The 16,216-nt window shown below is 43.3% G+C and overlaps 1 protein-coding gene across 6 annotated transcripts in view; it reads left to right on the top strand.

Annotated features, from left to right (window-relative positions):
* The window catches only part of LOC132823139 (B-cell receptor CD22-like), a 79,629-nt gene extending 70,068 nt beyond the window's left edge, over positions 1-9,561 (top strand). For all 6 annotated transcript variants that reach the window (XM_060836695.1, XM_060836697.1, XM_060836699.1 and 3 more), the window contains 3 exons: positions 1,782-1,831; positions 4,513-4,704; positions 8,347-9,561. In XM_060836695.1, the coding sequence (XP_060692678.1) occupies positions 1,782-1,831; positions 4,513-4,704; positions 8,347-8,508 (404 nt within the window). In that variant the 3' untranslated portion in view covers positions 8,509-9,561. The remainder of the gene's footprint in view (positions 1-1,781; positions 1,832-4,512; positions 4,705-8,346) is intronic.
* The last annotated feature ends 6,655 nt before the right edge of the window (positions 9,562-16,216 follow it).

Raw genomic sequence — 16,216 nt, 5'->3', positions numbered from 1 at the left:
TTTAACTTTGTCCACCCCAATCTGACACTGGCGTCCTCAAATCAAAAATGATATGGACTTTGATTCCTGGGCTTCATTGAATAGAATCCCGACTGTGTGGAAACAAGTCATTTAGCCCATGAAGTCCACACTGATGCTCTGAAGAATATTCCCCCACTAACCTATTCCAGTAACCTTACATTTCCCATGGTTAACCCACATATCCCTGGACACTATGGGCAACGTAGCATGGCCAATCCACCTAGCCTGCACATCCTTAGACTGTGCGTGGAAGGTAGAGCACCCAGAGGAAAACTACCGAGAAATAAAAAGAATGTGCAAACTCCATACAGTCACCTGAAGCTAGAATCAAACCCAAATCCCTGGCGCTGTGAGACACCATGCCACCGCAGTGACATCTTTTTTCATCACATGACTCAGTTACATTCTAGTGATTGGTTATTGCAGAAATTCCCTTTGGAATGAAAAACCAGAAGTCCTTCCACAAACACATCTTTATGTAAAAACCCCCAACCCTTTATATTGGGTCTTGGCTCAAATTGGGATCACTGTCTGCATGCTTTTTGATCATGTTCTTGTCTCCTTCATTCCAACCCTGTGTCATGTACCTGTGGCTGGATGGTGAGAGTGTAGGAAGGAAGAGGTATGTGACTCCGTCTCTTCGAGCAACTAAGGAGGGTATCCTACTGCCTTGTGGGGTGGCACGTAGATTTAATATAACCATCCAAAAATCTTGGCAAGCTACTTTGCATGTGACTATTGTGGATTTTACAGTTTGACCAGTGTGTGCTGTGAGGCGGAGGGTAGTGAGGAGAAAAGACAATGCATTGGATGCCCCATTTTCTGCACTTGCTTTGAGAGAGGTCACTCATGTACTGCAGACTCATTCTTGTACAGTATCGAACAGACTGAATATGGCAGTCAGTGTGTCAACAACAGATTCACGGGCGGTCACTTTGATTTGTCACACCAAAGGGAACTTTGTGAAAAAGTCAATCCCCAGAAAGCCTCCTTGGACGTAGAAAACGTCTGTTGCAAACTGAAAGAATCTCGTCTGAGGCCAGCGGTTTTCTTGCTTGTTGATGTCGATGTAGGAACTGAAGGGTTTGTTAACTGGTGAATCACATTAATATGTCCATCTGTGCATGCTTGTACACCAATGGGTAGCTGGACCCACTGTCTTTGCCTCAGTAAAGGGAAGAGGCTGCGCCAACATACAACAGACAGAATACCCCAGAGTGAAGCTAAATCATGATGACCTTATAAGAACTGTTTGGTCCTCAATATATATCTGTTCAGGGATTATTAAAATGCATAGTGATAATATTTGTATACGCATCCTTGTGTATGCTACTGGAAAAGATTTCCATTCTTTAAAGGGAAAGAGCACAGAGTGCAGAGAAAACACTAATTGTATGTTTTAGATAGTTGCTTGACTGGATAACATGTGATGCCCCCAATTTAAAAGGTCCTTGGTTTCAGTTGCTCTCTCTCTGTGCAAAGGAGTCGGTGTTGTGTGTTAGTCAGTCCTTCTTGGGTGCATCACATACAGTAATAGTCCCAGCACAGAAATCAGACTATGTTTATATCCGACATTTTATAACAATGTAAATTGTTAGTGATGTTAATAAACTTCAAGATATCTGTCTCAGCCATAGCCTAGCCTTTGTTTGATGTGAACTAACAGTGAGGGCAGCTCTCGGAGTACATCATACAGCAATGGTGTTGGACACAAGATGGGTCTAAAATAAAGCTGACAGATTCATTCTCCTTTTTTTCAGGAAAAAAGTCAGAAAATAATTCACAACAGGGGATGCTGGACTTGCAACAGGTTTGTGAAGGTTTCAGTATATTCCGAAATGTTCAGTCTGAGAGAGATAAATGTTTTCAGGCAAAGGATTTTAAGTGATATGGGCCAAAGTTTGTATATGAAGTTAAGCTACAAATCAGCCATGATCACATTGATTGCCAGAACAGATTCAAGGGACCAAATGGCCCTTCTCCTGTTCATGTGTTCCTCTATTCTGAAACTGGATACATACTTCCCCAGTGACATACTTTACATTTCAGAAAGAATTATTGACAGAAGACTTGCATGATTGTATAGAGGGGAACATGCATAGCTCAGTTTAGTTTTACTTATTAATCCTATTGCTACATTCATTTGCTCACACCTTGATTCCAGATCATTTCATACTGTTCTACTTCCTTCTGTTGCTGTTCAATGGTCCATCTAATGACCATCTACAAAAATCTGTTGTTGATCGCCAAGTGCAACAAATGACTGGCTCAGTGATGCAGTGTGTCACTGTCTCCTTCATGAGCGTGTAAACCCCCCCATCATTTAGTTTCTGTCACCTCCTGTCGGAACTCCTGCACGCCAGAGGGCAGTGTGTCGGTGAATATAATGCAACGTTTGGGTGGTGTGGCCAGCACTGTTGATCAGTTGCTTTGCCAGACTGGGAGAGAGGGTAGAAAAGGGGCAGAGTAAGGGGGATGTGCACATATGAGACTGAGAACTGATTGGCAGTTTTGGGGTTAATCAGAGGTGAGCAGTTATGTGTGAAAGTAGTTGTGCAGTTGGTGAAGTATGATATTTGACCAACTGGAGTTTAATAATCCTAGAATCCCTACATTCTGGAAAGAATCATACAGTCATAGACATATACAGCACAGAAATAGACCCTTTAGTCCAGCTCCTTCCTGCCGACAAGATATTCTAATCTAGTCCCATTTGCCAGCACTTGGTCCATATCCCTCTAAACTCTTTCTATTCATATACCCATCCAGATGCCTTTTAAATGTTGTAATTGTAGCAGCCTCCACCACTTCCTCTGGCAGCTCATTCCATACACGCACCACCCTCTGCGTGAAAAAGCTGCCGCTTGGCACCCTTTCAAATCTTTCCTCTCTCACTTTAAACCTGTGCCCTTTAGTTCTGGACTCCCCCACCCACGTGAAAAGACCTTCTCTCTTCACCCATTCAGCCCATCGTGTTGACACTGCCCCTCCAAGGAGCATCCCACATAGACCCAAATCCCCCTCCCCTATCCCCACAACCCCACACATCATGGGTAATTTAGCATGGCCAATCCACCTAACCTTCTTTGGATTGTGGGAGGAAACCAGAGCATCCAGAGGAAACCCACACAGACACGGGGAGAATGTGCAAACTCCACACTGACACAGTTGGAATCGAGTCAAGAGAGTGGTGCTGGAAAAGTATAGCAGGTCAGGCAGCAGCTGAGGAGCATGAAAAATAAACCTGTTGCACTGCCCTCAAGACCTGTCCCACGTGTCCACCTTCCTTCCCACCTATCCGCTCCACCCTCATCTCCGACCTATCATCTCCACCCCCACCTCCACCCACCTATTGCACTCTCAGCTGCCTCGCCCCCAGCCCCATCTCCCAACCATTTACCTCTCCATCCCAGAGGCTCCCAGCCTCATGACTGATGAAGTGCTCTGGCCCGAAATGTTGATTTTCCTGCTCCTCAGATGCTGCCTGACCTGCTGTGCTTTTCCAGCACCACGTTCTTGATTCTAATCTCCAGCATCTGCAGTACTGACTTTCACACAGTTAGAATTGAACCCAGGGTCCCTGACGCTGTGGGGCAGCAGTGCTAACCACTGAGCCACTGTGCCACTCTGATAGTGATGATGCATGTGATGTCATTGAAATTCTTGGGGCGAGATTCTTGCTGTGGAGAGACCTAGCTATTGGCTCACACTACCTTCACACAGTTACTTTTAAAGCAAACCTTGGCACTTAATGCAGAAAGCATCTCTCTAATCCAGTGCTGCTGATTCAGCTATGTCTTCTATACATTGGCAGAGAACATTTGAGCCCAGTTCAAGTCCTGTAGCACCATAATTGAGAATTTTATCTGCTCACATCTTCAGTGACCATTGCTATCTATCACTTGCTCCAACCAGAATGGATCCCTGTTCTATGTTGGATGCAGAGAATATTTTAGAGATGCCGGTGTTGGACTGGGGTGTACAAAGTTAAAAATCACACAACACCAGGTTATAGTCCAATAGGTTTAATTGGAAGCACACTAGCTTTCGGAGTGACGCTCCTTCATCAGGTGGTTGTGGATGAAGGAGCGGCGCTCCGAAAGCTGTTGGACTATAACTTGGAGTTGTGTGATTTTTAGCAGAGAATATTAGGGGCGCTAATCTCAAATGAACTTGCAGTCTTCTGCTGAGGTGTGTAGTTACTCATCGGCTTGTTTAACATTGGCTGCACAACACTGATGCAAATCAGAAGCAAGTGTTGACAGTAAATTGCACACTGAGATATTGAGGCCTCTTTTCTGTTTCATGACCAAAGACTCAAACCTAATTTTCTGATCCTGTTGAACCAATGTACACCCCTTAAAATACCTTAACTTGTTTGAAATAAATTAAGTAAGACTAATCAAAATTTCTAATTGAATGAGTCCTTTCAAGTAAACATGGTCTATTTCAATAACAGAAAATGAGTTGTGACTATGATCTCATTGGCAGGGCAACGAGACCACCATTTCCAACAGCAACATTGTATATGACCGCCCGTGTATGAACAAGAGTCAAGGTGATTCACCCAGCAAGGAATCTGCTGATACATTGGTGTATGCCTCCATACAGTTTAACAACAAATCTAAAGGCTTGGATTCCGAAAATCCCCAACTCGGACAAATCAAACCGGGCAGCAAACAGGTAAATTCACTTACACAGAAAATTGCAATACTGAAACGTATATAGAACTTAGTACAATGTGGAAACAGGCCCTTTAGACCAACAGGTCCATACCAACCCAGATCCATTCCCTGACGACTCTACATTTGTCCCAGACTTATGCACCTAACTTACACATTCCTGAACACTGTGGGAAATTTAGTATGGCCAATCCACCTAATCTGAACATCTTTGGACTGTGGAATGAAACTGGAGCACCAGAGGAAACCCACACAGACACGGGGAGAGCGTGCAGACTCCACACAGACAGTCACCCAAGAGTGGAAACGAAGCCAAGGTCCCTGGTGCTGTGAGGCAGCAGTGCTAACTACTGAGCCATCGTGCTGCCCCAAAAACAGGCCATTCAATCCAACAGATCTATCCCAAGTCTACCCCTTCATCTTATCCTGTCATCATGTCCTTCTTCCATTTCATGTACCTTTTCCAACTTCCCTAAAAGGCTCGTTGCTTTAACCTGTCCAGGGTGTTAGCAATTTCCATGTTCTCTGTATAACAAAGATAGTTCTCCTCGATTTCTTATTGAATTTGCTAGTGACTAGCTAAAATTTATGAACACAATTTTTTGGATGACTCTTACAAATAAAACCCACAAAACAACTTATCTACGTCTACTGGGCAATTAGGGATTAGCAATAAATGCTGGCTCAGCCAGTGACCACCTCATCCCATGAGGGAATTTAAAAAGACCTGCATCAAAATTTTTAATTATTTTGAGTCACAGTTTTGAAATTCTTTTAATAATCATCTCTTAATTTTCCCAGAGTTTTGCTGCTGTGTTCATTCATAACTGACATTTATGACCTCTCAATTCTGGTATCGTTCCTGTCAATCAAGTTTGCATCTTCCCCAATGTTTTACTTCCTCTTCCCAAGTCTAGAATTTCCTACTTTAGAAGTGTGCATGCACTTCTCAGTGACAATATGGAGGAGCCGGTGTTGGAATAGGGTGGGCAAAGTTAAAAATTACAGAACCTTCCAACAGGTTTATTTGGAAGCACTAGCTTTTGGAGTGCTGCTCCTTCCTAGCAACCTAATGAAGGGGCAGATGCTGGAGTTTAGAGTCAAGAGTGTGGTGCTGGAAAAATACAGCAGGTCAGGCAGCATCCGAGAAGCAGGAAAATTGACGTTTCAGGCAAAAGTCCTTCATCAGGAATGAGGCAGGGAGCCTCGGGGGTGGAGAGAAAAATAAGAGGGGGGGGGTGGTGGCTGGGGGGAAGGTTAGTCTGGCTTTGGGTGCAGGAACTAATGAGAGAAGCTTGACCCTGACTCAAGTTTGATGGTGATGTCCTGTGATTGCATGTGGTCTTCAGCAGGGATACTGGTTCGGAAACTTGACTTTAAAACAGTGACAACAGCTTCTGTTCCGAAAGCCATGTAAAAGAAGAAATTATCTCCTCTGCTGCCAAAACAATGTGTGTTAACTGCTCACTTAGCACGTCTTTAACGAATATTAATATGTGTAAATCAGCATTCCCAAATCAATTTTGAGAGCCCGCGGTATGTTAACACAAAAATAAAAATCACACAATACCAAGTTATAGTCCAACAGGTTTATTTGGAAGAACTAGCTGTTGGAGCTGTGACAGTTACCTGATGACGGGGCAGCGCTCTGAAGGCTTGTACTTCCAAATAAACCTGATGGACTCTAACCTGGTGTTGTGTGATTTTTAACTTCTAAGGGAAGGCTGATCAGAATTCGACACAAGTTGAACATAAACTTGCTGGTTTTGAATTCTGCTTCTTTGGAAATGAACCTTGGTGGCTTTCTTTTTGTAGGTGTATGTGTCTTTATTAATTCAGTTTGTTATTATTTATGAATATGTATCACCACCAAACAGTCCCCAGTAGATCACATGGTGCCTCTACTCTGTTTTGGTTCTGAATTTTTCATGTAGATAAAAACTTAAAGCATTAAAAACTTTAATTCTGATCCTCCAGCTGGAATGCAGATGCCATTGAAAATTATTAGTCACTTATAGACCCAGGTTACAGATCTTTCCTCTTCAGTAACTAAATTGTGTCACCATTTTCCACGCAATTCTTCTGATTCCTGAGTGCAAATCTTTCAGGAAATCACTTATATTATCCATCAGCTTAATGTCGGGCATTTTTTTACCCTTATTTGTTCATTCGTTCAAGAAGTTTCATCAATGACTCATTTACATTTTGATTTTTATGAAAACAGGTAAATAGACAAGGTATTTTCCCCAAAGTGGGGGAGTCCAGAGCAAGAGGGCATTGGTTTAAAGTGAGAGAGGAAAGGTTTAAAAGGGATCTAAGGGGCAACGTTTTCATGCAGAGGGTGGTACGTGTATGGATTGAGCTGCCAGAGGAAGAGGTGGAGGCTGGTACAATTACAACATTTAAAAGGCATCTGGATGGGTAAATGAATAGGAAGGGTTGAGACAAATATGGGCCAAGTGCTGGCAAACGGAACTAGATTGGTTTCGAATATCTGGTGGCACTGAGGAGTTGGACTGAAGGGTCTGTTTCCGTGCTGTACATCTCCATGACTACTTCTGTATATTTCACCTGAACCCTGTTGATCATTGTTTTAAACACTTCATTTTGCTCTTCAGAGGCAAATTTAATTTGTTTTAAGCCATGTTCCAGAGAATTTCATTCTGTCTGTGAGAAGAGGGTTGTAATTTGTGTATTTAATGAGAAAATGGGCCGAGCACAGAGTGAATGACAGTAACAGGGAGGCACACAGAAGAGTCAGCACTGTCTGAAGGGAATGCCTATTGCTGACACATCCCTCTTGGAGCCAGTACAAAATGCTAGCTTTTAAGGAAGGTCAAAGACAGAGGTATAAGGACAGTGTTTGAGGGAATTTCAGATCTCAGGATACATAGATGGCTGAGGAATGTCCATCACTTGGTGGGTTTAGGAAGAGGGAGTTCACACAGTGCAGAAATCTTCCAGAGAGTTGTAGGGCTGGAAATAGTCATGGAGATAGGGAGGGGCAAGGTTGTTGTGGGATTGGAACATGCGGGGTATTCACCTTGAAATCACCAGGAGCGCATGGATAAGGGGTGGATGGGACTTGATATGAGTTGGAATGTAGGCAGCAGAGTTTTGGCATGAGTTATAGAGGGTGGAAGATGGAAGGCCAGTCAGGAGGACATGCACATTCAGATTGAGACATGACTCAAGAATTGATGAGGGTTTCAGATGTCACTGGGCCATGCCAAGGGCAGAGACTGAGGACAACTTAATGGAAGTTTATAAAATAATGAGGGGTATAAATAGAGTTAGTGGTGGTTATCTATTCCTTGGGTGGGGGAGTTAAAGGTGAGGGGACAGATCTTAAAATGACATGAGTGGAAAATTATGTGCACAGAGGGTGGTTCACGTGTGGAATGAACTTCCTGAGGAAGTGGAGAAGGCTGGTACAATTACAACATTTAAACAGCATCTGGATGGATAGATGAATTGAAAGGATTTAGAGGGATATGGGCCAAGTGTTGGCAAATGGGACTAGACTGGATTGGGATATCTGGTCGGCTTGGATGATTTGGACCAAAGGGTCTGTTTCAGTGCTGTATGACTTTATGTTTCTTCATTTCTGCACATCTAACTAATTTTATCATTCCACCCACAGCAAAGCCATATTGATCAATCCATCGATGCTGCTGTGTATGAGAATATGGACAAGTACAAACAATCTGGTGATATCATCAGAAGATATCCAGAAGACGCCGTCGAATATGCCTGTGTAGTGTTTAAGAACAAGACTGTTGATTCAAAAGCAGCAAACCGCTGAGCAGAATAAACTATGTTGGCGTCATTTGGGAAAGCTCAATTCTGAAATGAAGGATATTGTTTGAGTAGGATAATTGGATTTTCATTCATGTGGTTTTGCTTTTTCAATTCCTGGGATGTGCATGTCGCTGGCTGGGCCAGCATTTATTGTCCATCCCTAGTAGGCTCTCTTATTCAAGATGGCCATCTTCATCTTTCATCTTTATCTTCCCGGCGATGACGCAGGGAGGCGGAGTCAGTGGCGATGGTGTCTGTGTTGGCAGGAAGGCAGTGACTGCAGAGTGGTGAGCATGGAGCAGGACTCTACCTTCTCACGGCTCTGCTCCTGGGCCTGGCCAAAATGGCCATTAACAGGCCCAGGCAGCGGGTCACGGAGGGACTCATTGTTCCTGACTGTCTGACACTCTCTCGCGGCTACACCAGTACTCAGGTATCCCTAGACCAGGAACACTCAGTGCTCACCAGCCTGGTCAAGGGCGCTATGGTGGGAGCTGGAATGCATCTTTGACCGAGATATCGGCACGTTAATTTAGCAAGCTTTTCTTCTGTTGTATGCCTTTGCATTAGGCTTTTTGAATTTGTGTTTGCTTTTGGTTTGGTGCCCCAGCAAGGGCTGTTCCATTTTGCCAATATATTGTTTTGCATGGACCAAGGCAGCTTGTATTTTAACCTCTTGCTGCTCCTGCCCCAGGAGTGCTCAATGGGAACAGAGCTGAGGGGAATTTTCTTCCCAGTTACATCTCGCTGTCCCTATCCCAGGATGGGGATGGAAATGAGGGAACATCTTTTATCGTTTTCTAAACCAGAGGAACTTTATTTTGTACTAAAAGCAGGACTCTGGTGGAGGTATCGAGAAGGTGGCTCTCGGTGGTGATAAGGCAGTCATAGCAGGAGTGACGGCAGTGGAAGGATACATGAAGGAGAAAGATGGACTCTCTTTAAGTTATATTTTTGACCTTATTTTTAAGTTAATGGTGCCTGAGTGTGGCGACAGTGAAGCTTTCCTCTGTATTTTATCTCAAATGCACGTGACAATAAACAATTCAATTCAGAAGTTGGTGGTGAACTGCGTTTTTGAAACACGGCTGTAGGTAGACCCACAGTATCAAATGGGAATGAGTTCCACGGTTTTGACCCAGTGACACCATAGAAACAGCAACGGATTTCCAAGTGAGAATGTTGCATGGCCTGGAGGTGATATGATATTGCCCTGACACTGAATCACTTATGGACAGATTAAAATTTTCAGTAAGATAGTTTCTGTTTTTGTAAAAAAGTTTATAATGACACCAAAGCCAATCAGGGAGCCCTGGCTGACAGATATATACAGATGTGTCAGACATACTGCTCACTCTGAGAGTTAGCACTGAGGGAGCTGGATCAGTGTCAAGAACTTTCTATGTGTGAATAAAGGGTGACTTGGAAATGGGATATCAGCCTAAATGGAGTTATTTCAGATGTATTTATAGATTCGCTTGGGATTCTCCTTAATCTTTCCCACCACCATTTTCTCATGCCCCCTCTTTGCTCTCCTAATTGTTTTCTTGTTACCCCCTTGCACTCCCTATACTCTGCAGGGGCCTCAATATTTTGATTGATTTGCACCTGTCCCATGCCTCTCTTTTCCTTTTTACCCGGTCCTGAATATTCCGAGGTATCCAGAATTCTCTGGGCTTGTTACTCCTACATTTTACTCTAAAATAACATATTGGTCCCAATAACCCCCTACCTCCCAGTACTTTTTTGAAGACCTCCCACTGTTCTGTTGTCAAGCAGCTACTCCCAATCTATTCTGACTAGATCCTGCCATACTTTTAATAAAATCTGCCTTCCCCCAATCTAAAACCCTTTCTTCCAAACCATCTTGCTCCTTTTCCACAGCAAATTTAAAATATACAGTGTTCTGGTTGCTATCACTGAATCGTTACCCCCACTGTCACCTTGACCTCCTGCCTGACTTCATTTCTGGGAATTAGGACCAGCTTTGCACTGGGAAGACCTCCCATCGATGGTAGCACATACTGTCACAGGCAACAAATGGAAAGATGGGGAGATAAGTACTCAACAACCACGGTATTGCAGATGGAGATGAAATATTGGCATTGTTGCTTTTTCAACGTCAATCTCTGAAACAAACTGAGTGGTGCATACCAAGTAGTTAGAAGGTTAAACAAGTGACTTATCTGATTAATACTCCCGATCGTGGGAAGGAGATTGGCTGTGTCATATAAAGATGTTGAAAAGGGACTGTCACAGGGAAGATGGTGATGAAGAACAAGTATGTCAGGTGTTAAGGGGAGTGGAAGTTGACAGAGATAGTAACAGTGAGGTGGAAGGAGAAATAGCCAGTTGTCAAAACAAACTTCCTACAAAGTTGATGACCTCTCCGCCCCCAACCCCTCTCCGGCCTATCACCCTCATTCTCACCTCCTTCCACCTATCACATTCCCAGTGTATTCCCAGCGCCCCTCCCCCAAATTTCCACCCCCCTCCCCACCTACCTTTTATCTCAGCCCGCTTGGCACACCAGCCTCATTCCTGAAGAAGGGCTTATGCCTGAAACGTCGATTCTCACGTTTTTTTTTACAACCAAGCCATTTTCTGAATGACTATCTAAATGGAGACTTTGGGATTATGATTGGCTGTTCTGAGTCCATATCAAGTATGGTAACAGAGAAACATTAGTTTACACTGAATGCAATCCACTGGAATTCACTGAATAATTTAAATGTCAAATTTTATATCTTCAGATGAAGTCTTTCATTTAAATTATTTAAATGTAAAGATTATTAAAATTTCTTCAAAAGATAACACAGTTTTCCTGAATAAAAAGAGTGGAATATATTAAAGGATTAAGAGTTGCTAAATCTGTATAAATTGGGGAAGGTGGGGATAGGTGGATGAAGAGGGTGTGGTGAGAAAAGATGAATGGATGTTAATGGATGAAAAGAACATAGAACAGTACAGCACGGGAACGGGCTATTTGTGTTGTACAGAACATGACACCAGATTAAATGACTCCCTTCTGCCTGCCCTTGGTCCATATCCCTCCAGTCCTTGCATATTCATGTGCTTATCTAAAAGCCCCTTAAACGCCCCTAAAGTACCTGCCTCCAACATCAGCCCAGCAGCACATTCCAGACTCCTACCACTCTTGACGTAGAAAACTCACCCCTCACACGTCCTTTTAACTTTCCCCCTTTCACCTTAAATGCATACCCTCTAGTCCTAATCATTTCAACTCTGGGAAAAAGGTTCCAACTGTCACTCCTATCTAAACACCTCATAATTTAATAAACTTCTATAATGTCTCCCCTCAGCCTCCACTGCTCCAGAGAGAACAACCTGAGTTTTTCTAGCCTCTCCTTATAGCTCATACCCTCTAATCCAGGTAGCACCCTGGTAAATCTCTTCTGTACCCTGTCCAAACCCTCCACATCCTTCCCATGATATGGCAAGCAGAATTGAATACAGTACTTCACATGCGGCCTAACCAACATCTTATAAAGCTGCCACATGACATTCTGCCTCTTATACTCAATTCCACGACCAATAAAGGCAAGCATGCCATACGCCATCATTACCACTCTACTTGTGTGGCCACTTTCAGGGAAGGGTTTTGTGTTGCTTGTATATCACACATCTTGTGTTGAAACCAATTACGAAATGGACCAAAATGGGGACGTGACTGTTTCTAAGAGCAAGGATTATGTAAGATCCTTCTGCAAATTATTGAAAATCATTGCGGTGTTCGCGCAACTGCTTTGCTCAACTACTGGGGAAGGCCGGTTGCAGACAGACCAACATCAGGGGATGTAGTTGAAGTGAGACTCAGCCAACAACACTAATTGGTTTGCAAGTAGCCATTCGACAAAGCCATCACCAAACATTAAAAAAGATAATGAGCTGCAAAATCAGAAATTATTTGAAAATCTCGCCACATCTGGCAGTATCTATGGAGGGAAATCACAACTAAAGGTTGAGGGTAACAATTCAGGCTTTTCCCTCCAGGCTAATCTCTCCAGGTTGGGCACTCAAGGATGTTCTTTTTTAGATAATGTATCCCCTACATTAATATCATGTCTAACCAAATCACTTTGCTTTCCCAGCCTGTGCATATGAGAAAGAATTATATATGGGCTTTAGATGTCACTATTCGTAGGCTTCTGGAACTGACATATCTCTCGTCCACCCTATTCTGTTGGGCAGATATAAAATTTCTGTACAAACAGATTTAAGAACAGCTTCTTCTTCATATTTGAAATGGACCTCTCGAATGTTATTTCAGATCTCGCTCTCTCTCTGTACCATTCTCTGCAGCTGTAACACTGATTTCTGCACTATGTTCTGCTACCCTGATCTGCCTATACAGGAAGCAAAACAACACTGTATCTTGGTACACGTGACTCCTGTTCCTACCCTGACTACGCTTGCATGGAACAGTGGGTGCCTGTTAATGCCAGGTAACAGGTTGCGCTTTCAAGGTCAGGTTGAGGAAGGGAGAGATTAGCTTTTATTCATTTTACAGTGATTTTCTGAACCAAACCGGGATCTGTAATCGATGTTACGGAAAGAGGGGAGGGGAATACTCAGCCGTTCTGATAGCAGAGTTAATGTTTCAAATCTAGTGACCCTGGTTCTGATTTCCAGCATCTGCAGTTCTTTCTGTAATTTGATCGAAAGGATAGGTGAGGTCATTAGGTTTCTGCACTGAACTTCCCTGAATGAGTTGCAGTATATTAATATCTTTAAATAAGTTTCCTGTAATAGTTCAGTTTGTACTTTGATAGACTGGTATTATAGTGACAGTATCTGCGTTGTTCCCTTTTTTTAATGCAAGAATGTTTTGGGGAGAGTAAACCACCCTTAAATAAAACAAGACACTTTGCGTGGGCCTGGGATGCTGGCTGGGAGTGTTTTTGAATTGTATGATGGGAGGAAGCAATAGGGCAAGTCAGCATGAGAGGACGATTCTTGGTGTGACTCTGGTAACCAAAGGGGTAAAATGGGCTTGTTTACAGCAATCAAAATGTACAGTTTTTCATCGAATCCCAACAGGGTCGGAACAGGCCCATTGGCTCAACAAGTCCACACCGACCCTCTGAAGAGTAACCTACCCAGACCGTTCACCTACCTTATTGTCCTATATTTACCCCTGACTAATGCACCTAGCGTTACACATCCCTGAATGCTATGGGCAATTTAGCATCGTCAATTCACCTACCCTGCACATCTTTGGATGGTGGGAGGAAACCCACACAGACACGGGGAGAATGTGCAAACTCCACACCGGCAGTTGTCAGAAGTTGGAATAGAACCCAGGTCCCTGGTTCTGTGAGGCAGCAGTGCTAACCACTGAACCACTGTGCTATCCGTTTTATTGGGGAGTCACCATCCTCTCTCTGTTCGGTGACACTGAGTCTTTGATGTCCGCTCAAATCATTCACTAAGACTCCTACACACAGTCATAGAGTCACTGAGATGTACAGCACTGAAACAGACCTTTCGGTTTAACTTGTCCACGCCGACCAGATATCCTAACCTAATCTAGTCCCATTTGCCAGCACTTGGTTCATATCCTTTTAAACCCTTCCTTTTCGCTGTGCCTTGGTACACGTGACAATAAATTCAAATTCAAAATTCAATAGAGAAGCTATTATTTAAACAGAGAAAGCTCCAGCACAGAGGATTTTGGGAGTGCTCACCCATAAATAAACACGGGGAAACAAAGGCGTGGTGACATTATCATTGGACCATTAATCTAGAGACCCAAGTAAGTTCGAGGGTTCAAACCCCACCATGGCAGATGATGAAGTTTGGATAATTCCAGATAAAATCTAGATAGATGACCATGCATCTATTGTCAGTTGCTGGAAAAAACTCATCTGGTTCACTGATGTCCTTTAGGGACGGAAACAGCCGTCCTTACCTGGTCTGGGCCTACATGTGACTCCATACCCACAGCAATGTAGTTGACTCTTAACTGGCCTCTGGGCAATTAGGGATGGGCAATAAATGTGGATTTAGCGAGCAACACCCTCATTCTCTGAATGAATATTTTTTTAAATTACAGAAGACGAGGATTCAAGTTCAGGAGACACTAAAAATGGGAGGCAAATGAAATGTTGGCCCTTATTTCAAAGATTTGGAAGAGCCGGTGTTGGACTGGGGTGGACAAAGTTAAAAATCACACATCACCAGGTTATAGCCCAACAGGCTTATTTGGAAGCACTAGTTTTTGGAGCGCTACTCCTTCATCAGGTAGCAACAGTAGTAGACTCATAGACATGCCAACCTTCAGGGCTTTTAAATAACCATTGGATAGGCAAATGGACGAGAATGGAATGGCGTAGGTTAGATGGGGCTTCAGATTGGTTTCACAGGTTGGCGCAACATCGAGGGATGAAGGGCTTGTACTGCGCTGTATTGTTCTATGTTCTATGTTCTAGGTGGTTGGAAAGGACCATAAGACACAGAATTTATAGCAAATGATTATAGTCTCATGCAGCTGAAATGATATAGTGAACAAACTTAATAGATTGCATGGAGTTGAGATGGTATATTGAACAAATATATAAGTATTAAACAAATATAAAAGCAGGAAGATTTTGCTAAAACTAACCAAGGCACTATTCAGACAATACCATGAACAGTCTTGCACCTTATGTCTCAGTAAAGATAAAATGGCGTTGGATGCATAGAGTCATAGAGGCATAGAGATGTACAGCACAAATACAGACCCTTCAGTCCAACCCGTCCATGCCATCCAGATATCCCAACCCAATCTAGTCCCACCTGTCAGCACCCGGCCCACATCCCTCCAAACCCTTCCTATTCATATACCCATCCAAATGCCTCTGAAATGTTGTAATTGTACCAGCCTTCACTACTTCCTCTGGCAGCTCATTCCATACACATACCACCCTCTGCGTGAAAAAGTTGCCCCGTAGGTCTCTTTTATGTCTTTCCCCTCTCACCCTAAACCTATACCCTCTAGTTTTGGACTCCCCCACCCCAGGGAAAAGATTTTGCCTATTTATCCTATCCATGCCCCTCATAATTTTGTAAACCTCTATAACGTCACCCCTCAGCCTCAGACACTCCAGGGAAAACAGCCCCAGCCTGTTCAGCCTCTCCCTATAGCTCAGATCCTCCAACCCTGACAACATCCTTGTAAATCTTTTCTGAACCCTTTCAAGTTTCACAACATTTTTCCAATAGGAAGGAGACCAGAATTGCACGCAATATTCCAACAGTGGCCTAACCAATGTCCTGTCCAGCTGCAACATGACCTCCCAACTCCTTTACTCAATCCTCTAACCAATAAGGGAAAGCATATCAAACACCTACTTCACCATCCTATCTACCTGTGACTCCACTTTCAAGGAGCTATGAACCTGCACTCCAAGGTCTCTTTGTTCTGCAACACTCAGTGGGACCTTACCATTAAGTGTTTAAGTCCTGCTAAGATTTGCTTTCCCAAAATGCAGCACCTCATATTTATCTAAAAATTAGACTCCATCTGCCACTTATCAGCCCATTGGCTCATCTGGTCAAGATCCTGTTGTAATCTGAGGTAACCCTCTTCACTTTCCACTACACCTCCAATTTTGGTGTAATCTGCAAACTTACTAACTATATCTCGTATGCTCACATCCAAATCATTTATGTAAATGAATAAAAGTAGAGGGCCCAGCACCAATCCTTGT

Source organism: Hemiscyllium ocellatum, chromosome 16 (genome assembly GCF_020745735.1).
Source record: "Hemiscyllium ocellatum isolate sHemOce1 chromosome 16, sHemOce1.pat.X.cur, whole genome shotgun sequence".
NCBI lineage: Eukaryota > Metazoa > Chordata > Chondrichthyes > Orectolobiformes > Hemiscylliidae > Hemiscyllium > Hemiscyllium ocellatum.
The sequence above is the reverse complement of the archived record's forward strand: the minus strand, read 5'-3'. Positions and strand labels throughout refer to the sequence as shown.